Source organism: Mustela nigripes, chromosome 5 (assembly GCF_022355385.1).
Source record: "Mustela nigripes isolate SB6536 chromosome 5, MUSNIG.SB6536, whole genome shotgun sequence".
In the NCBI taxonomy this organism is placed as follows: domain Eukaryota; kingdom Metazoa; phylum Chordata; class Mammalia; order Carnivora; family Mustelidae; genus Mustela; species Mustela nigripes.
Window position 1 is genome coordinate 38,380,375 of NC_081561.1, and position 22,296 is coordinate 38,402,670.

The window sequence follows — 22,296 nt, forward strand, 5'->3', positions numbered from 1 at the left end:
GACAGAGAGAGAGAGAGCATGGGGGGAAGGGTACTGGCAGAGGAAAGAAAGAGAAAATCCCAAGCAGATGTCATTCTGGACACAAAGCTCAATGTGGGGCTCGATCCCGGCCCTGAGATCACAACCTGAGCCAAAACCAAGAGTTGGACACCTACCCAACCACACCACCTAGGTACTCCCATGTAAAGTTATTTATTTATTTATTTATTTATTTATTTTTAGTCATCATTTTGTCTTTAGATTCAACTTGTACTTGTTGGTGGCAGAACTAAGGAGATGACCTTTATAAGACTAAACTAGCCTTGTTAATTCTGTAGAACAGGTGGGAAATGCCAGGGTGGCTGCTTAAATAGTGAAATGGTTAATTCCTAATTAAGAAAATCAGTGAGAACTCCCTATAAACTCAGAATTAACTATATGGTGTATTTTGGTAATTTGTACACTAAACAATGGGTAAAGTAACTGCATTGTCTATTTATGGGCTTTTTGTGGATGTTAAGTGTGATAATGTTTTTATATTAACAAAAAAGGCATTCTTGAAAATACTAAAATTCTGAGACTTAGTTTAATATATCTAAGAACTAATTCAATTTTTGTTGAAATTATACTGTAGGCCAATGGACAAGTCAATCTATATACAAATATTTTCTTAAACAGAATCTTTTAGAAATGGGTCAAGCATTTACCCTCTATAATCATATACTGAGTAAGTTAAGGCTGAGTCAATGTATCTTCAGTTCAGTGCATGCAAGTAACATTAAGAATATTTGTCATGATGTATCACATAGACCCTCCTCCCCCAGGATATTATTCCCATGTTCCTTTTCAATCTGCTGGGTTGGTAATACGATGTGTTTTTCAAATGACCAGATTGCAATGTTATTAAAGCCAGGCACAAATGCCTTAATTTTCAAACTACCAATCAAACACTAGAAAGTTGGCATGAATGTAAATTATAATTAATGTTTTCTTAATATTTCAATGAAATGGAGTAATTAGAAAGTTATTTCTAAGCTTCTAAAAAAAAGGAGTGTATCATGGGAACAAATCAACATAATTTGAGAGTCAATGTACTAATATAAAGCTATTACAAGCACATAAATAGTGAATAAAAGGACAATACAAACAGCATTTAAAAAAAGATTCTCATATTTGCACAGAACCAAAGGGTAGAAGCCCAAGGGCAACATTTCAACATCATTACAACAAATACTTTGATGACCTCCACACACTCACAACAATAAATTAGGAAAAGAATAGAGCATTGACATTTATTGAGTACCTGCTATTATATCAGGAATCCCACTGGCCACTTTACATAAGTGATTTAATTGAATAACTGTCAAAATAGAATTTTTCCTTCTCATAGGTGAGAAAATAAACTTCCTAGAGGTAACACTGAACATAAGTGGGGGAACCTGAGCTTTAAACTCAAATATATCTGACCCCAAAACTCAATTCTACTTCTAGTATGCTCTACTTCCACTTCCAAAGAAATATTTGGAGCATAAAATGTATTTAAATATGTATCACGTTAATCCACCAATGGGGTTTTAGGTAAATCTTAGCAGATTATTGGATCTGATAGGATCACCCTTGACATTTTTTTGATATATGAAGATATTAAACTCTTTAGAAAATATTATATTGGGAAACTAAGAAGTGTTTGTAAGACAGAATGGTGTTCCATCAGAAATGGAATGAAAAATCAACAGCATAGACTGAAGGTAAGTAAGAATAGCAAAGTCCCAGAAGGCTCCTGAGGATTAGAATTGTTCAGAGGCTGAATGAGGCAGTGGTATTGTTAGCAAATGGTGTGGTAAATAAAAGAGCAACAACCTGTTAGGATTTGTTTAAAAAGGGATACAAAGCACATTGTTGGAGATAATTCTCCATGAATCTTTGGCATTTCTGCTTGTTTTATGAGGGAGGCACTAACTGCTCTATGTTCCAAACCATCTTTTCACCTACCAGCCAAGCCACAAGGGAACCTAGAGAATTCAAAGTTAATTCTGCCCCAGCTGCCTAGATGTTCTTGTTGGCTTGATGTGGTCCTAGATCAAAAAGATAATGGCTACCTGACCAAATACGGCTCACACAGTAGTACCATTTTGGTGGCACACCAGGCTAACATAGGATACAGAATGGGTTTCTATAAGTTTTATTAAAAATGTGTCTGTTCTTGTTGATATATTGTATTGGAGTAATACTTCACATCAAGGGGAAAGAGCAGTTCAAAACTTAAGGAACAAATCATCTGGTTTTCTAAGGTAGATCTGGATAATTTAAGGGATTTGTTCAGCTGGTTGGGTCTGGGATCCAGGGGAACATGGTTGAAATCAGTACTCTAGGTTGGCCTCATCTACCTGCTGGGAATCCTTTTAACAGTAGTCCTCATTAACTGTTAGATGGGACAAGTTGAACAGTTTTGGTCTTAGCCTGCTCAGGTAAGGTTAGTAAGAGTAGCTAATGCAGTGGTATACTCAGAGAAAAATCTGCCAGGAGCCAAGACAGTGTCAAAAAGACGGGTGGATACTGGTGGGAGACAAAGGGTTTTTCCATGGCTCTTTCATGTGTGTCTTGTGAGGGAGGTACTAATTGCTCTTTTCTACTTCTGTTATTATCTTTTTAAGAATGCTTATATCAAAAACCAAAGGGAAGATGTGCTCACTGTTCAGAATTTTAAAGATAATGTCTCCTTTTAGGACAAAGGGCTGTTTAAAAAGTTCATTGAAAAAGATTTGGGCTCCCCAAACTTGGAGTTCCTCAGTTGTGACACCAATCCATTGCACGTGCAGCACCTATCTGGGTTACTCCTGAGGCTTGGTGGCCAGGGCAACCAGTGCAAACACGAAGCTCACACTGCCTGCTGCCGTGAGAGATAATTGCCACATCTCTGACTCATGATCTCATGTCTTCTTCCAGGATCTGTTAAATTGTGGCAGGCTAATTGTTACCTTGCAAGTGGGGTAAAATTTCATACCTTTCACAGTTCTGGACACTGCTAAGTCCAACCCTTTCTCTATATTGTGGATATATCTAACTTAACTATTTTTTTTTTTTACATTTAATCTCTATTCTTTCAAAATAATGTGACAAAAGAGAGGATTTATTAAAATGTTACTAGAGGGGTAGATATTACATCATATATAGCTAAATGAATTAGAATTCCTGAGGAAATTGAAAGGTGAAATAATAGAATTTCACAATTTGAATGACCTTTAAAACCTTGTTTTGACCACTAAATATTAGTCAGCAACATTACCAAAATAAAATAAATAAATAAAAATAGTTGCATACTTCAGGATAGACTTGAGTTTCTTTTTTTTTTAAAGATTTTATTTATTTATTTGACAGAAGAGAGATCAGAAGCAGGCAGAGAGAGAGGAGGAAGCAGGCTCCCTGCTGAGCAGAGAGCCCGATGTGGGGCTCAATCCCAGGACCCGAGCTGAAGGCAGCGGCTTAACCCACTGAGCCACCCAGGCACCCCAATAGACTTGAGTTTCTTGACCTTATAGCTAGGGTTTATTTGTCAAAAGAAACTTTAATAAGACATGTCCGTGGTATATTAAACAGAAAGTAGGATTCTTCAAATAAGGAGATAATTCCAGTTGCCCACAAATGACATGTCTCTCAAACTGACAAAATATCAATGAGGGACAGTAAGTGACATCAGGATTGCCATTGTTGAAAATAATCAATATAGGATAAGGTAACTACCTACCCTAAATTAATCACTTTTAGTTGGAGGGAGGGCGTCTGCCTTTCATTATAATGTTCGAGTCAGGGATTAAATATTCCCCCATAGATATTCTACCCGTAAGATTTGGTGATATTTTATTTTGATAATATGTTTGTCGGTGAAAAACATCTGTCTTCTGCCTATGAAGAAATTTGTATTGAGTACCTACCCTGAACCAAGTACTACAAGTCACAGGGAATGCATATGATAGAAAGGGTTGCTATGCTCATAGAGACTACACGAGAAGTAAAAAAAGAAAATACTTTGATTCAGTTTATAGTTAATAATTTCCTTAAGATGAAAAAGTTCTACCCATAAAGACACTGTGATTATACAAAAGTTGTCTTTGAACATTTCTCAGCAATTACTTCATAAAGGTCTCATTCCTATTGATGTTTTGCCTTTGAAGATTAGCATAATAACAATGAGAACACTAGCTAAACGTTAAATAGTACTTACTAGGAGCCAATCATTTTTCAGAAAGTTTTACAAATACTAATTCATTTAATCGTTACTTCAATGCTATGTAGTAGGAAATATTGTTATTCCATTTTATAGATGCTGAAAGTAGGGCACAGGGAAAAAGTCAAGTAACATGCTTAGGTTCAAACCCTGGATGAAGGGATGGGGTAACTCCTAAGCTATAATGCATGAATTTTGGGTTTGTTAAAACCAGTGGAATAGTTAAGTGGAATAAATATAATTCTAATTCTAAAATACCACTTTATAGATCAATACAAGGTTCCTACCCCAAATTTTTTCATATACATAGAGTAAAAATCAATTTAACTGATTTCTATGTATATCTGACTTAAATACACACTTGTCTCCCTATAATTTTTCAAACGGCTTTTCCATTTATAATTTTCTAATGGCATTTAAGATACATTTTAATGTATATTTTCTAGATCACTGAATATCTCATCATGAAAAAACAGCTCCTTCATAAAATTCCCTAACTGCTAGTGTATAGCACTTTTAGGAAAAAAAGTTTTATTCTTGAACTTTAAAATACATAACGTAGAATTGTGATGAAAACAATTTGAAATGTCTTTTGAAACAGAAGCAAACTATAAACAGAAGGGCAGAAGGAGCTATTCTCAAATCATTTATCTAATGAAAGATACATAAATCACCTTCTGTCAAATGAGCTGATGGTATGTTTTTCCAAAACATAAATCTTCTCTGAGGCTGAACATAAATCTTTCTAGGGCCTTAAGCATCCACTCCCCTATATTTCGGCACAGAGTCAATAAAAATAGTTTTGTAGATAGAAATACCTTTTATTTTAATCAACTAAATCATTTATGTAAGTCTTTTGCCCATACATTAAAAAAATAATTGATTTTTAAGAATATTTGAAATCAAATCCCTTCTTTCTTCTGACCCACTAGTATCCTAAAAATCTCAATATTGAGCTGGATCAGCAGTTTTAGAAAGTTAATAGTGAATTAACTATGAATTATGCAACTTTTTAAGACAAACTTAATTCAAATTCAGGCAATTCATAGAAAGACCATATAAATAATTCAGATTTTGCTATGTAAGGGATTTTAAATAATCTTAATGGAATTGCCTATTAATTGCTATGCTACAGCACATATATTTATGTGTAGATCTCAATATGTATGGTATACATATGCTGTAGATGATATATTTATTCAAGTCAAAACTAAAAGAAATTATGTTCTGTGGTATTTAACAAGAACTTTTCTATTTCATTCACCTAACAGGAGATAGTTATAGTTTCTTAGGAATTTTAGTAAGAAAACACTATTTTGTAGTTGTCTGTGATTTAAATGTATTTAAACTAAGTAACTGTTTAAATTATAACATAAGGATTCGAGTAAAAAATGATTTCCTCTTAAATAACTGTTTTCATGTAATACTGACATAACTACAGTTATACAAATACAAGTAGACTATATGCTAACTGCAAATGATCAGTGTGAAAATGATCATTCTTAAACAACTGTTTGCTTTTTCATAAATCAAATAGGTTCTAGGGAAGGCAACAACACAAGGTTTGTTTCTGTGTTCCCAGCACCTAGCACAGTATTCCACACATAAGCATTCAGGTCAAAGGGGAGAGAAACGGAGGGAATGGGCCACAGCATCCACTGAACTGATCATTATTGTATTTTCAACACATTAATTTTGAAAGAAAGAAAAACCCTATCTCAAGTTTTCCTTTATGTGAATACTATATGATTTCTTGTTTGTGGAGGCCACCTGTTAATTTGTGTGTCATCTGATTTACAAATGACCAGCTGAGATTTTTCTCTCAGTTGCATATGGTATTTAAGGTAGTTTCAATAGGGTCAGATCCGTGTTCCTTCTCTGTGCCCAATTTTCCCTTATGCTAGATTTATCCAGGTCCCAAGGGACTGGCTTTTTAGTAAGCATGTCTAAGACACTTCTGCTGTTGACTGACTTAACCTTTGGCTTCTATGTCAACATTTGGTGCCATCTGGATGAGTATTTAATAACTCCCCAAAGAGACAGAGCCAGAGTAACATAGTCATTTTCCTGGGAACTAAAATTAATGGATATATTCCATGAAATAACACTGTTCTACCTTCCTTCATCTGTCTCTTCTAATAGGACATGCAGAGGCCAAAAGAGAAAAGAGGGAAGAAGGCAGAGGTGTTAGCCAACTGCCTTATTTCAATCACATTCCCTGCCTCACTTCTGAAGCTTCAGTTAGGGATTTTGGCAAAACTTGACTGTAAAAATAGCAGTATGTTTTTTATATGAGGAATGTCTGTTAATAGTGTATAATAGTAAGAACATAGAAGATATGCAACAATGATAAGAAGTTATATGTAAAGACACACAATTATACATAAAGAAGTTATATTTAAAGTTATTGACTTCAAATGACAAAGAAGCAAATAATTTGCAGTAATTTCACTTGCACATTAAATGTAAGGATTTATATCTAGTATTTAAATGTAAAGTAGTGCTGGCAGGATGAGGAGAAAGGGCCCTCTTGCACTGTTGGTGGGAATGCAAATTGTTGTTGTCGTTCTGGAGAACCATATGGAGGGTCCTCAAAAAGTTAAAGATAGAACTACAATCCAGCACTGGCACTGCTAGGTATTTACCCAAAGAAAACAAAAGCACTTATTCAAAGTGTTACATGCACCCTGGTGTTTGTAGCAGCATTGTCAACAGTAGTCAAATTATGGAAAGAGCCCAAATGTCCATCAATTGATGAATGCATAAAGAAGATGTGGTATATATAATATAATGGGATATTATTCAGCCATCAAAAAGAATGAAATCTTGCCATTTGCAAGCACAAGGATGGAGCTAAAGCACAATATACTAAGTGAAATAAGTCAGTCCAAGAAAGATAAATACCATGATTTCACTCATATGTGGAGTTTAAGAAATGAACATGGGAGGAAATAGAGAGACAAGCCAGAAAACAGACTCTTAACTATGGAGAACAAGCTAATAGTTACTAGAGGGGAGGTGGATGGGGGATGGGTTAAACAGGTGATGGGTACTAAGGAGGGCATTTGTGATGAGCACTGGGTCTTGTACATAAATGATGAATCACTGAATTCTACTCCAGAAACTAATACTGCTTTGGATGTTAACTAACTGGAATGTAAATAAAAACTTTTTTAAAAAAAGTAAAAACTGGTGTAAAATGTCACACTTAAAATAACATAAATAAACCACAAAACCTCTTAATAGAGTATTTTTTATATTAAAATCTTAATGTTTCAGAATAATTTAGTAGAAGCTACTTTTACATAAATTTGCATTATGATCTTAGATAAATTGCATTTTGATCAAAGAAATTTGAATGTTATTATGACTTTTTTTATTCAGTGTTGGTTTTAGTTCATGCAAATAAACATCTGCTTTGTAAATGATAAATATCAAACAGAAGAGATATGTTAAATTTATCAGTAAATCACATCCCCCATTTTATTGGAATATAATTGACATATAACATTGTCTTAGTTTAAGATATAGAACCTGATGATTTGATACATGTGTATATAATCAAACACTTACCACAATAAGATTAGTTAACACTCTGTCAACTCACATAAGTACATTTTGTGTATGTGTGCTGATAATTTAAGATCTAATTTCTTAGCAACTTTCAAGTATTGTTAACTATTGTCATCATGCTGTGCGTTAGATCCCCAGAAGTTAGCCATCTTATAATTGGAAGTTCGACCAACATCTCTCCATTTCCCCCATCCCCTATCCCTAGCAACCACCAGTCCACTCACTGTTCCTATGAATTCTGTTTCATTAGATTCTACATATAAGTTGAGAACATGAGTATCCATCTTTCTCTGACTTATTTCACTCTGCATAATCCCTTCAAGGTCCATCCATGCTGTTGCTAATGACAGGATTTCCTTCTTTTTATGGCTGAATAATTATACACATAGACTGCACACATTACATGTTCTTTATCTACTCATCTGTTGAAGGACACTTAGGGTTGTTTCCACGTTCTGGCTATTGTGAATCTACGAGCTTCATGAATTCAAGTGTCCAACTTTCTCTCTAGCTTTGGGAATTTTTCAACCATTATTTCTTTAAATAAGCTTTCTACCCATTTCTCCTCTCTTCTCTTTTTGGTACTCCAATAATGCATAGATCATTTCTATTAATGATATCCCATATTTCATGTAGGCTTTCTTTTCTCATTTTCATTCTTTTTTCTGTTCTGTTCTGACTGGACTTGGCTTCTACTTGACAGATTCTTTCTTCTGCTTGTCTATTGTATGCTCTCAACTGCATTTTCTTTTCATTTCATTTACTGGAGTCTTCAGCTCCAGGATTTATCTGGTTCTTTCTTATGATTTCTCTCTCATTTTGTTCATGTATTATTTTCCCGATTTCATTGAACTATCTTTCTTGTAAGCTCATTGAACTATCTTAAAACTACTTTGAATTCTTAATTAGGAAAATTGCATATCTCTATTTCTTTGGGATCTGTTATTGCAAAATTATTGCATTCTTTGGTAATGTTATGTTTCCTTGATTTTTAGTGTTCCTTGAAGTCTTTTGTTGTCTTCATATTTGATTTTTTAAAATTTTAAGATTTTATTTATTTGTCAGAGAGAGCAAGAAAGAGAGCACAAGCACGGGGGAGACAGAGAAGCCCGAAGTGGGGCTCAATCCCAGGACCACTCACTAGTCCTCTGCAAAGGCTCATTCCTGCTGCCCTTGGGAGCATACACATGAAGCTGGCCATGAGGTTGGTATCTGTGGAGGTGAGGTGCATGGAGCTTTGGAGGTGCCTGTGGGCCATTAGTGGGAGAATCAAAGGTGAGGAATGCCCAGAGGCTTGTGAGTGAGTTTCCTAATGGAGTCTAGGATATGTACACTCAGTGGGATTCACATTCCTTTGGTGCCCTCTGAGAGCTCTACCTGGTCTTTTTTCCCCAGGGTTACCCACCCTATCACACAGCATATCTCAGTATTTTGGATGAGGCAAGAAGGAAGTGAGTTTCTTTGGCAGTGTCCTGCATCGCTGGGGCAGGTGAGTTCTCATTCTCAAGCTCTCACTTTCCCCAACAGGAGAAATCAAGGGCTGAAAAGGTGTCTCTTGGCATTGAGCTGTGCAGCCGTGGGGAGGGCTGATGCATGTAGATTGAAACTGTTCTTTCACTCTTCTCAGATTTCTTTGCTTCAGTGGTATGCGGGAACTTTTCCCCTAGACCCCACTAGACTTCTTTATGGACTTCCACAAAGCTATCTTATCCATGGGTGATTGTCTAAATTGATGTTCTTTAGGAGGAATATGGTAGAAAATACTTATTCCACTATGACAACAATTTCCAGTAATTCACTTGTTAAGTGTCATTGTGGCACTCATTCTAGGTATGGTGGCAACCAAATAAGCTTCAAAAAACGGTGATTTGATGATATTTTTAAAATGAGAATTTTAAAATGTACATGTACATGCAAAATTTATTTATAAGGGAATAATTCTTTTGTTGTTAATAAGCAGTTGCTTAGAGAATTTCTGCTGGAATCATGGTACAATCTGATTTTATTTGGTTTCTATTTGTGCTATTGAAAGCAAAAGTCCCAAATTATAGCAACTGATTTAATATTTTCATGGATTAGCTGCCAAATTTGACATTTTAGTTAAACAAAGTGCTGAGAGATGAGTAATAAATCAGGCAAGATAAGGTAAAACCTAAAACTGTAGATCAAAGACTTTTGTTTCAATTCATACTTTTGTGTCAGAATCAAGTCATAGGAATCACAGATTTATTCTATTTGGCTCAGATTTATTCTATTTGCTCTTTTTTTAATGTTATAAAAAATTGACTTCAGAGAACTTCAATAAACAAATGACCATAAAACAATAAAAATGGAATACCGCAGCACAAAAATTTTGTGACAAAGAAAACATCAGTCCAAATTACTTCACCAAAATCATTATATAAGAACTGATTCTTATTTTTATACAAACTAAGATAAAGAGAGATAATAAATGGAATCAATGAGGTTAAAAAGCAAAGATTAAAATACCTACAAAGACAAGATTCATTAAACATCACTTTTTTTTTTTTTTTTTCCTTCAGGACACACTATGTGCTAAACCCTGTTCTGTGTGCTTGGAATTCAACAATGAACAAAAGTCACAGAGAACCTTTGCCTCTCATGGGATTAATAGTCAAATGTAGAGTAATATTGACAACAAATATAATAAATATATAATATAAATATAATAGGCATTTTAAGTGATACATTAGAAAGTAATAAATGCTATAGAGAAAATGAAAAAAATGCAGCACTAATGGGTGTTAGAAATTCTGTGTTTCTGTGTGTGTATGGCGTGTAGGGCAGTTCAATGTGGTCATTGTTAAAACTTAAAGGAAGTAGCTATGCTCCTTGCTAGAGCAGGAAGGAGAAACAGCAAAGCAACTCAAGTGGGGGTGTGCCAGGCTTGAAGAAGTGCAAGAATGCCATTGTTGCGGAATAAAGTTACCAAAAAGAGCAGAATGAGAGATGAAGTCAGAAATGCAGCAAGAGTTGAATCTGGGAGACCTTGTAGGCTAGGCCATTGTATAGATTTGGGCTTTTACTATGAGTCAAATTGAGAAACACTGGAGATTTTGAACAGAAGCATGATGAGGGAAGCTTCCTGGCTTCCGTGTTTCCGTAAAACTCAAGGAGATCAAAGGAAGAAGTAGGGAGTCCGTTAACTGGGTATCGAAATGTGAGAGTAAGTCAGATTCAGATATATATCGAAGGTAAGGCAAATAGAATAAATAATCTGTAAAGCCGATTCACTTGTGTTCACAGATGTAAAGTTTCAAAGTACATGAAAAATAATCCAGCACTGTATAAAAAAAATTATCATGGATAAAAATTTCCCAAGTTAGGTGAAATACATACATTTACAGATCAAAGAAGCTCAGGAAAAGCAGGAAAAATCTTAAGATAAGCACACCTACATCAGATGATCTGTGTACATCTAATGGACAGTACAGGAAAGGAACCACTAATCTATGGAATGAAGCAACAAGTCTGCAGTGCAACTGGCAGCCGAATGCTAAGCCCTGTGACTCAAAGTGTGGTCTGAGGACCAGCAGCACCTGCACCCCCAGTTAGAAATGTAGAATATCACACATACAAGGACTTAATCAAATAAAATAGGTATACAAACAAGACCCCTGAATGTTCTTGGGCATAATAAATTCTGAGAAGCATTAAGACACCTGAGCTCACTGCAGTTCTTGAATGGCTGGGTTAAGGCTGTAATTAAAGGTGTCTTCCTAGTCCTAAATCCTCCACTTAACCAAGCAGACTTCAATCTTAATTTAGTTTTACTAGTGTGCCTCCCTAGTGGAAAGAGACATTTCTTTATTACGATGCATCACGTTGGATTTCAGACGAAAGTCAGACTTCTTCAAAAGTCTAAAAGAATTTTTTGAATAGGAAGAAAGCTTGTTCCATTCCATTGCCCATATACAACAGCTTTCAATTACAGCTGCATATTTAGAACTACCCCAGGAGATTTAAAACATACTGGTCCACACCAATCTACTGAATTTTAATTTCTGGGGGTGGAGCCACAGATTGGTAAGTTTTAAAGCTCTCTGGTGAATTTACTGTGCAATTAGCTTTGAGAACCACTATGAATGAATTCTCAGTTTATTGACTCATAAAAAATGCCTCCTTTATTCTGAATATAGCGGAGTCAATATAGCTTTCAAGCTTATCTTCCTTGAAAACTGTTATCAATCACTTCATTAAAATGTATTAATCTACATCATAAAATCAATTAAATAGTACATGGTAAGGTGGTATGCATTTTGCTTCATCCCTATTTCATATTTAACAGTCAATTGTTTTTTTAAGAATTTTTAAAGTGTTTATTTAATTTCCAAGTTTTCATTCATTCGTTCATTCATTCATTCTTTCACTCATTCAGTTTTTTAGGAATGAGTGGGAGCATGAGCTCGGGGGCAGGAGGAGGGGATGGGGAGGAGTAGAAAGAGAGAGAATCTTAAGTAGGCTCCACCCCAGAGTGGAGCCTGATACAGGGCTTGATCTCATGACCCTGAGATCATGACCTGAGCCAAAATCAAGAGTCAGATGCTTAACTAAGCCACCCAGATGCCCCCAATTTTTTATTTAAATTCCAGTTAGTTAACATTCAGTATAATATTAGTTTCAGGTGTAGGATTTAGTAATTCATCAAATTTAGTAATTCATCACTTACATACAATACCCAGTGCTCATCACAAGTTCACTCCCTAATGCCCATCACCTATTTCACCTATCTCCTCACCCACTTCCCCTCCAATAACCCTCAGTTTGTTCTCTATAGTTAAGAGTCTATCTCCTGGTTTGCCTCTTTTTTTTTTTTTAACTCTTATGTTTACATGTTTTGTTTCTTAAATTCCACATATGAATGAAACCATATGGTATTTGTCCTTCTTGGACTAAGTTATTTCACTTAGTATAATTCTCTTTAGCTCCATTCATGTCATTGCAAATGGCAAGAGTCCATTTTTCATGGCTGAGTAATATTCTATCACACACACACACACACACACACACACACCCCACATTCTCTTTATCCATTCATCAGCTGATGGACATTTGGGCTCTTTACATAATTTGGCTATTGTTGATAATGCTGCTGCAAACAACAAGGTGTGTGTCCCTTCGAATTAATATTTTTGTATCCTTTGGGTGAGTGCCGAGTAATACAATTGCTGGATCACAGGGAGTTGTAGTTTTAACTTTCTGGGGAACCTCCACTCTCCAGAGTGGCTGCACCAGTTTGCATTCCCACCAACAGTGTAAGAGGGTTCCCTTCTCTCCACAACCTCACCAACAACTGTTGTTTCCTATGTTGTTAATTTTAGCCATTCTGACCGGTCTGAGGTGGTATCTCATCGTGGTTTTGATGTGTACTTCCCTGATGATGAGTGATGTTGAGCATCTTTTCATGTGTCTGTTGGGCATCTGTATGTCTTCTTTGGAAAAATGTCTATTCAGGTCTCTGCCCATTTTTTAACAGTTGATAATGTTAATAAAGTTATGACATAAGCATAAAACTAGTAATATCCAAATAATACTAATATTTAACTATGAAATAAAACATTTCATTTCACAGTGGCTTTGCCTTGTTATATTTTTATGTACAAATTCACTTGTATTCCCTCAGTGTCTGCCAGCTAAAGAGTACAGGGACATCTCTAAGGTGTTATTTGGTAGGAAGACAATAACCGTTATTAAAAATCCATAAAATAGGGACGCCTGGGTGGCTCATTTGGTTAAGTGTCCGACTCTTGATTTTGGCTCAGGTCCTGATCTCAAAGTCATGAGGCCAAGCCTCGTTTGGGGCTCTACTCTGGATGTGGAGCCTACTTACGATTCCTTCTCTCCTTCTCCCTTTGCCCCTCCCCTCATGCATAGGCACTCTCCCTCTCCACCTCTTAAAAAAAGAAAATCCATAAAATATACCTATTCCAATACAGTTTTCTGGGTAAGGGGCCAAAACTGCATTATCAGATGAAATGATAAACAAAGACTACATTTTGCCCTTCAAACACAAGTTAGAAAAGACTAGGAAATCAGATAACTAAGTGGAGTGGGTGAACATGTAACTTACAAAAGAAAGCATGTGACTTAAATAAAATAAGCAGGCTTAAGTCTAAATCACTGCCAAATATTTTTAAAAATAAACTCCACAAAGTATAAAAAGGCTGACTAATATGCAGTTAAAACCACCTCTCAAATAGTTTTCATTTCCACTTTGAAAATAAAAGCTTCAAGCACAGAATTCCATTGTAAATTGAATTTGGTTATTTCTAAGTAAGTCATGTGTTTGATTCCTTAGATTTTTTTCATTTATAAAGAAATATTTGTCCCTTAAGAAAGCACTGCAAAAATTATTTGCATAAGACATTATTAAGGTATTGTTCGGAATGACATTTCCAAGTACAAAGATAAATATGAACGTTATCAAAGCCACACAGTTGTTGAGATTACTGTGCTGCCTTGTTGGGAAGAGCTCAACACAGATGCTAGAAGATTTCTTTTTAAACCTGACCTTCTGTGATCAGAATTGGTCTGAAAACCAATGATTTCAAGTCTTAATTTATGTCATTAGATAATATCAACATAAAACTCAAGAGACCTCAGGCTACAAGTAATCTTATTTAAGAAAGTTTCCTTTTTCCTACTAAGCTTAGTCATTGTTAGACCAAGCCTTTAAGTTAAATGAGAGCCTTTAATGTCTTATGAAGAAAATCTATAGCAGTAAATTATATCCAAATATAAAGTCATTATATATTTATGATTAAGTGCTTAATAAATGATGAACCATTTAATTGAGAACAATCCCATTATGTGCACATTAGAAACTTTTCTCATAAATCTGTTACAGAAATATCAGCCTTTTATCACTTGTAAATCTTAGAAGCTAATCACAAGGGAAAAAGCAATTGTCTTGGACAGGTTTTGGGGAATGGAACAATCAGTTTAAACAGGTAGCTGTTTTTAATCCATTGGGCAATTATAGTTTATTTTGTTCTTTTACAGTTTTTAGAATAAGTAGAACAGTCTCTGCTTCCATTAACTTTAAATGTCTTGTTAAGAATGTATAATCAAACATTCTAGGGGCACAATTATGAACCATATGGAGGGTAGAGAAAATTGTTCAGGACTGGCACCGCCTCCAGCCTTTCCTCGTAACTACTGGTATGACCTCGGGTTACATATTTCACTGATGTGGGCAGCTGCCCCATCTTTAAAATCTGGAGGTTTGGCTAGATCTACTCTAAGGTCACTTTCATTTCTCAAAATATCCTAAAGCTTAAATTTTGGTTTAGTCATGATGTAGTGTGAATAATGAAGAGGATAACATAGTTCAATTTTGAATTCTGATCTCAGGAATACTTACAGTTAAGGCTGGTGGTCCTGGAGGTCCTGTATCTCCCTAAAATAGATTTTTAAAAGTTGCCATTACTAATAATCTTTTCTTGCACATTTTATTTATAAGTGTTCTGAATGAACAGAAGCAATATATAGATAAATTCTGAAGGAGAAAATAGAATTTCATCGTGATAGGAGTCTCTGCACAATGAAAAACGTATCATGTGCTTTAAACTCTCATGATATAAATACCACCCTGTGCACCCCCATGCTTTCTGCAGAACTTGTTTTGAAAAGCTAAAATAATCTAATTTTCTATTCTTTTGTCTACTAACCCAAAATTAGAAAGAATATCTCTTCAAATATGGTTACTTGCCAATGAAGCAGCTGGGAGGTGTCACAACGACAGATAATTTTTCTGACAAAGTTAGTATGAGGATCAGCAGAAATAATAAGTGCATCTCCCCACTTCATGCCTCCCAGCTGCAAGCAGCAGTCCCATTGCCTCTTACAAAGCTCTGCTAAACTGACGTTGCACTTGCCGTCAATTTTAAGAGGTTTTGTCTATAATAACGTATTTTTAAATAACAAAATTGTTTCACTGACCTAAGTGAATACAAATTACCAGGTGGATATATTAAGAAGCTTTTAAAAATCTTTATAAAATGGCTCATCTAAAAATTTACTATTTTCTGTCTTATATATTGCCTCTATGCTTTTTTGTATATCAGGACTCCTATTTATTTAATAAGAACTCTTAATCATTAAGATCAAAAATCATTGCTATAAGGCTTTTTAGGTGGACATTATGGAGACCTTATACCTTGTAGTATGAAGCTCGGAGATAAGTTCTCATGTTGAGAGTATCTCTGTAACTTTTTCTTTACTCCTCTAATATAGTCATCTCAAAATTTAAGGCTTAGTATTGAGTAATCATTACTTTTTGGAACAACTGAATAAAAATAGCCAATACCTGTTAAGGAACATCAACATAGCTTAACTCGGTCACTGAGGACCAAATTGTAAGATAGATTTTAACAGAGAGGTAAATATTGAAGCCAGACAAGGATTCCCAAATGTGCTGACAATAGAGAACAAAATACAGTATAAAACACCCGCACATATAATTCTCATCAAATTGGGATCATCCAATGACCTTATTCTGAATGACTCTTGCTTTTAGTACTTCTAAATCTCTTTTCAAGGTCACAGCCAATAGATCATTATAAAATGGCATGACAGAAAAATGGCAGGAAATGAAGCATTCAGAACAAGACTGAGTTAAAAAGTTAACCTCTTTCCCCCCCAAAGGCCACCTGCTTCACCATTATGGTAGCAGTACAGTGCTACTGGCAAAGTTCCCTGATACAAGGCACAGTTGCTAATTTGGCAATGGAATAGCTAATGCTGTTAAGTGAGGGAGAGAAGTGAAATCTTATAAACACAAATTAATGTCAACTAGCAGTTGTGCATTTAGTCTCTTCAAACTAATTAAATGAACCAAAAGGCTTTTCTTCAGATGCTTTTAACATAACAGCCTTTGGTTAATTTTAACGTATCAGAGAAAAGTCACCGCATACATTCTCAGAGTTTTCTTAAGAAAAACTGGCATGTCTCAGGGTGAATACGATACCTTTTCTCCTTTGGGGCCAGGTGGACCACGAGGACCCAAGTCACCTTTTAAACCCTGTATGAAGAATACAACCAATGTAATTTCTATATACAATTCACAGAAAGATTGAATTTCTAACAAATCATTAGTCACAAAACAAATCATAATTTACTGAACTCCCAACTCCCATTCTTCAGTTTGTAGTATAGAGAGAAAGAGAGACAACTGGCACTAAAATGATAAGCAACATCTGCGTTGTGGTGAGTACAGATACATTAAATCAGCGTGAGTCCTGAATACTGCATATTTGTGCAACTTTGCTTCCTGCTAAAATTACATTAATTCACCATCTGGGAGAACATCATTTAGATCTATATGAGCTTTTAAGTATCCACTTTGGATTAAATTTGTGGATGTTTTAAATACCTTTGATTTAGCATTGATTTGGCCTTATAAAGCTTGCCAAAAAAATTCAAGAATTAAATAAAAAACATTTTTATGTATCTATCAAGTAATCTGATTGTGAAGGAAAAATAAATGAAGGATATCTTCTTTCCCTATCACTCACAGCCTGAAGCTACAACATAGTCTCTTTCCTGTTTTAAAGTATTTTAGTTCTCTAGTTCCTATTTTTTTTAAACCTGGATTTATAAAGATATTTAATCAAACTATATAAGACATAGAGTATCAGATAAATATGTTCATGAATCTTCTGGACTCTTGGGTGTTTCAGTGGATATTTTGTTGATCAGACTCAGAAATGACAGCTCTCAGGAACACTGTGATAGATTTCAGGGGCGTTCTATAGTTGAAGGTTTCACAGTGTAAACAGAAAGTTAGATAGACACATCCTGACTGTGTGCCAAATAGAAAAAAAAAATCTTCCTTCATCCTTGATTTAACACATTGGATGAGGGAAGAACAATCATGGAAAAAAGAAATATTCTGAAGCCACACAATGCACAGTCTATGTCCAGACATTTTACTTTTCCTGGCTGAGGGATCCATCTCTCGTGGCACTGACATTTTGTAGTCAATAAACAATATCAAATGCCAGCAGCTTTAACTACTTAATATAGAAGCCCATGATAAATTTCAAGAAATGAAGGAAAACTGGATACTTAAAATAATCTTGTAGAGGTTATGTGAAAACCGTCGTCTTACACCTTAAGGGAAAAGATTTAGCGGATGAAAACAGCATGTGATTGGCAAAAAACACTTCACAACTATAGAAATACTTTTCAGGATGAAACTCATAGCTATGGGTCTTTCACTGTTACCTCAGAGTATTTATAGAAAAAGGATGAGTGAAAAAGTAAATCACATTTGATATGTGATATTTTCTTATTATTTGAAATAGCCTTTCCTGGGGCACCTGGGTGGCTCAGTGGGTTAAGCCTCTGCCTTCGGCTCAGGTTATGATCCCAGAGTCCTGGGATCGAGCTCCACATCAGGCTCTCTGCTCAGCAGGAAGCCTGCTTCCTCCTCTCTCTCTGCCTGCCTCTCTGCCTACTTGTGATCTCTGTCTGTCAAAAAATAAATAAATAAAATCTTAAAAAAAAAAAAAAAGAAATAGCCTTTCCTTCCCAACTAAGCAAAATGAGACTCGTCTGAATTGAGATGTGTTGTGAGTGTAAAACATATTAGATTTTCCATATCTAGTACAAAAAATGTAAAATAGCTCATTAATAATTTTTATATTGATTATATATTAAAATGACAATATTTGGATATATTTAATATATTATTAAAATTAGTTTCACATGTCTATTTTTACTTTTTTTAATATGGCTACTGGAAAGTATATCTAGATTTGTCTTGAAATTATATCATATTTAGAATTATACTATATAAGTATTACATTAAATAGATTCTATTTCTATTGGATAGTGCTACTTAGAAGTACAAAAACAAGAAGTTGACAAAAACTCTCTCTTTGTCCAAACTTTAGTCACACTCTTCTGAGGAAATCTTTTCTCCATTAGGCCTCAAGCTTGGCCTCTGTCCTGTTCTGTCTTTGGCCTGCTTAGCCCAGTTTTAGCAGACTCTTCCTTAATCAGTTTAGAAAGAATCTCACACCCTTGATATCAGATCAGGCGCCTCATCTCTGACCTTTGACTCCTAAGTGTTTGGCTTGCCTTTAGCAAGAATCCTATTAAGTCAGTTTCTCAAGAAACATCCTACCCTTGAGGTCTCCTCTTAGCAACTATTTTCCATTCACTGAGCCCATCACTCTATTGGCTGTATCCCTCCCTCTCCTTGTTGTATCTGGAGTTGAGTTCAATTTCTCTCCTTTTCTCTCCCTTTCTGCATACCCCTTTTCGAATCAGTGTGAACAAAATTTTAATATAATGTTCATTATTGTAAAATTTTAAATAAATGTGAGAGTAGTTTTTCCCTAACAGGGTCAAGATTCCTGCCCTCAGGGAACTCCTATTATGAGAGGAGGGTTGTCCTGCTGATAAACAGGACAACAGGCTGAATGTGATAAGAAGAGGGACAGAGCTGCTATTTCAATTGGGGTGATAAGAAACCGCTTCTGTGTGGAGGGGACATTTGTTGTTTCAAAGGATCCAGGCATGCAATGATCCAGGGGAAAAATATTGAGGTTAGAAGGCACAGCAAGCATCAAAGCTCCTAGGGTGAGCAGAATGTCATGAACATGCAGATAAGGAACAGGAGATCAAATCAAGTTCAAGCAGAGGTCAATGCACATAGAGAACTAGAGGCCATGGTAAGGAGGCTGGTTTTTCTGTTGTTAAGTGGAATGGGGAAACTACTTAAATGTTCCAAGCAGAGAAAGGCCATGATGTGACCTTGTTTCAAAAAACATCACTTTGGCCACAATGTGAAAATAGACTGTAGGCAGCAAGAGTGGAAGCAGAAAAGGGACTGTCACAGTGTTCCAGGCAAGAGCACAGGATGGCTGGGGTGTGGGGGTGACACTGGAGATGGAGAGCAAGGTCAGAGATTGCACATACTGGGAAGCAGGACATGCAGATATGTTGGAAAAGGGGGCAAAGAAAAGGCGGTGCCAAGACTTAAGTAAGTGATGGGATGTTGAACCATTTACTGGACTGAGAAGTTTATTAAAAAGGATGTTTTCTTTGTGCTTCCTGATATAATAGAGAAAGACAAATGAAGAAGAAATGTCTGAGAAAGATATCAAGTATCCATTTTGTCAACAAATATTGTTGAATATCTACAAATATATAAGACTAAACTTTATGTTCTGGGCACCTGGGTGGCTCAGTGGTTAAGCGACTGCCTTCAGCTCAGGTCATGATCCCCGGGTCCTGGGATCAAGCCCTCTGTGGGCTCCCTGCTCTGCAGGAAGCCTGCTTCTCCCTCTCCTTCTTCTGCCTGCCACTCCCCCTGCTTGTGCTTGCTCTCTCTTTCTCTGTCAAACAAATAAATAAAATCTTTAAAAAAAGACTATTAAATGTTAATAAAAATAATTTTTAAAAAGGACTAAACACTATATTCTATGAACATATGCATATGAAAAGGTTATTGTTTTAAAAGGCAACATTAAACACAACATTCAGGAAAATGTTAACTTTGGGGTGGGGCATGAGGTTACACTGAGTTCTGGGTACAGTGGTGTCCCAGTTATTACTATGATTCATAATCATCACACATTACATGTTATAAAAATAATATCTCTAGGCATAAAATAATACACTAATTTTTTTCAATATTCCTGCCTGACAGACTAACCCTAACTGCAATTTTTGGGAAGAACTTACTGACAAATGAATCAGCTAACCATCCCTGATTCAATCAACCATGGTCAGGAAGCAGATGGGGACTAATGCAACCAAAGACAAGCTGATGTGAATACTGAATACTATTATGGAAATATATAGCAAGTGCGAAGGGAACAGTTCCCAGAGAGGCCTACATCTATTGGAGGTACCCAAGATTCAGAGATGCAGAGTTCAGGAGAGTCAGGAAAAGAGCAGCATTTTACGCAAAATCTTAAGTTGTTCAAGCTTCCCTATAAAATAGGTATAAATAATAGTTACCTTGAAGGCTTATTCTGAGAATCACAGGTTATAAAAACACTCAGTACCTGTAGGTACTTAATAAATGTTGCTTTTACTTTTCAAGTCCAAGTTTAAGGGATAATTAATAGTTCATTCTGTTCAGGTTTGTACTCAGTTTGATGGATTTGGAACCACTGTGCTTTAAGTCACATAGGATAAAATGCAATTGAGAAGTACTACATTTATCAAGCTTCTACTTTTATGGCCACTGAAGTGGGCCCATGTAACTCATGTCCTCTGACAAAGTACAATGTTTTTAAGGCCATGGCATCATAATAAGCTCTAAGAAACAGATCAGTAATGCTTTTCTGAAGTGCAATTTTTCTCCTCCTGTCACACTGGTGCTGCTATCGATGGTTATTGAGTACTGGGGAGGAAAAGATGCAGCACACACCCTAAAGCATAAAGAATCAAATGGAACAGACTATGAATTCAATATTGAATAAGAAGGGAATCTATTATCAAGGTTCTCAATAAAATTCATGTATATAAAGACTCTCAAAAGCACAGCAGTTGACTCTGCACATTATGTGGAGATAGGAACTCTTATCTAAAGGCAAGATGAAAGCTGAAGGACAGTAGAATATCTAGAATTATAAAAGCAGGCAGACTGTGAAATTAATTTTCCTGGAATATCTACTACTCATGGTAGGTAGCATCTTTAAAAATCAGAAGATATAATATTTGTTAAACAAAACAATATTTGCTAAAAAAAATTTTAACCATCAATTAATTCTTCGCCTCCTCTTCCCATTGACTGGAGCCTGTTCCCTAGTGATGGCACCAGCTGTTGCCAGCTGATAGCTCAGCTTTGTGATTTCAATATTTTTGCATTTAATAATAAAGATTACACTGGTATAAAGAGATTAACAAGATTATTTTAGAAACATCAGATGCTGTACTGATAAGGGATATATGAAAGACAATAATAAAAATGCACAGGAAGAGTCTAAACTCATTGATTGAAATCAACTTTCCTAAGATTATATAACCTCACCAAAAAAACAAACGAAATGATATTTTTATTAGAGATAATTGTGTTTTATTTAACCCAGTTTCAAATAACAGTAAATATTTACACAGCTCTTACTGTATGCAAGACACTGTTCTCAATGCTTTACGCATAACCCTGTTTATCCTCAAACACAGACCAAAAAAAAGCCCTGAAGTGTTATTAACATTATCATCCCATTGTGCAAATGAAAATGGTGAGGCACCAAGGGAGTAAGTCATGTTCTGAGTAGTATGCCAGTTAGGCAGTGGCAGAGCTGGGATCTGAGCCCAGGACGTCTGACTTTTTTTTTTTTTTTTTTAAAGATTTTATTTATTTATTTGACAGAGAGAGAAATCACAAGTAGACGGAGACGCAGGCAGAGAGAGAGAGAGGGAAGCAGGCTCCCCGCTGAGCAGAGAGCCCGATGCGGGACTCGATCCCAGGACCCTGAGATCATGACCTGAGCCGAAGGCAGTGGCTTAACCCACTGAGCCACCCAGGTGCCCCG

The 22,296-nt window shown here is 35.8% G+C and overlaps 1 protein-coding gene across 1 annotated transcript in view; it reads right to left on the reverse strand.

The window, feature by feature from the left end:
- COL19A1 (collagen type XIX alpha 1 chain) overlaps window positions 1–22,296 on the reverse strand; it is a 308,387-nt gene that overhangs the window by 151,390 nt on the left and 134,701 nt on the right. Inside the window, exons 12-13 of the mRNA XM_059399023.1 lie at window positions 16,767–16,820; window positions 15,162–15,197 (exon numbers count right to left, since the gene is read on the reverse strand). Of these exons, the coding sequence (XP_059255006.1) occupies window positions 15,162–15,197; window positions 16,767–16,820 (90 nt within the window). The remainder of the gene's footprint in view (window positions 1–15,161; window positions 15,198–16,766; window positions 16,821–22,296) is intronic.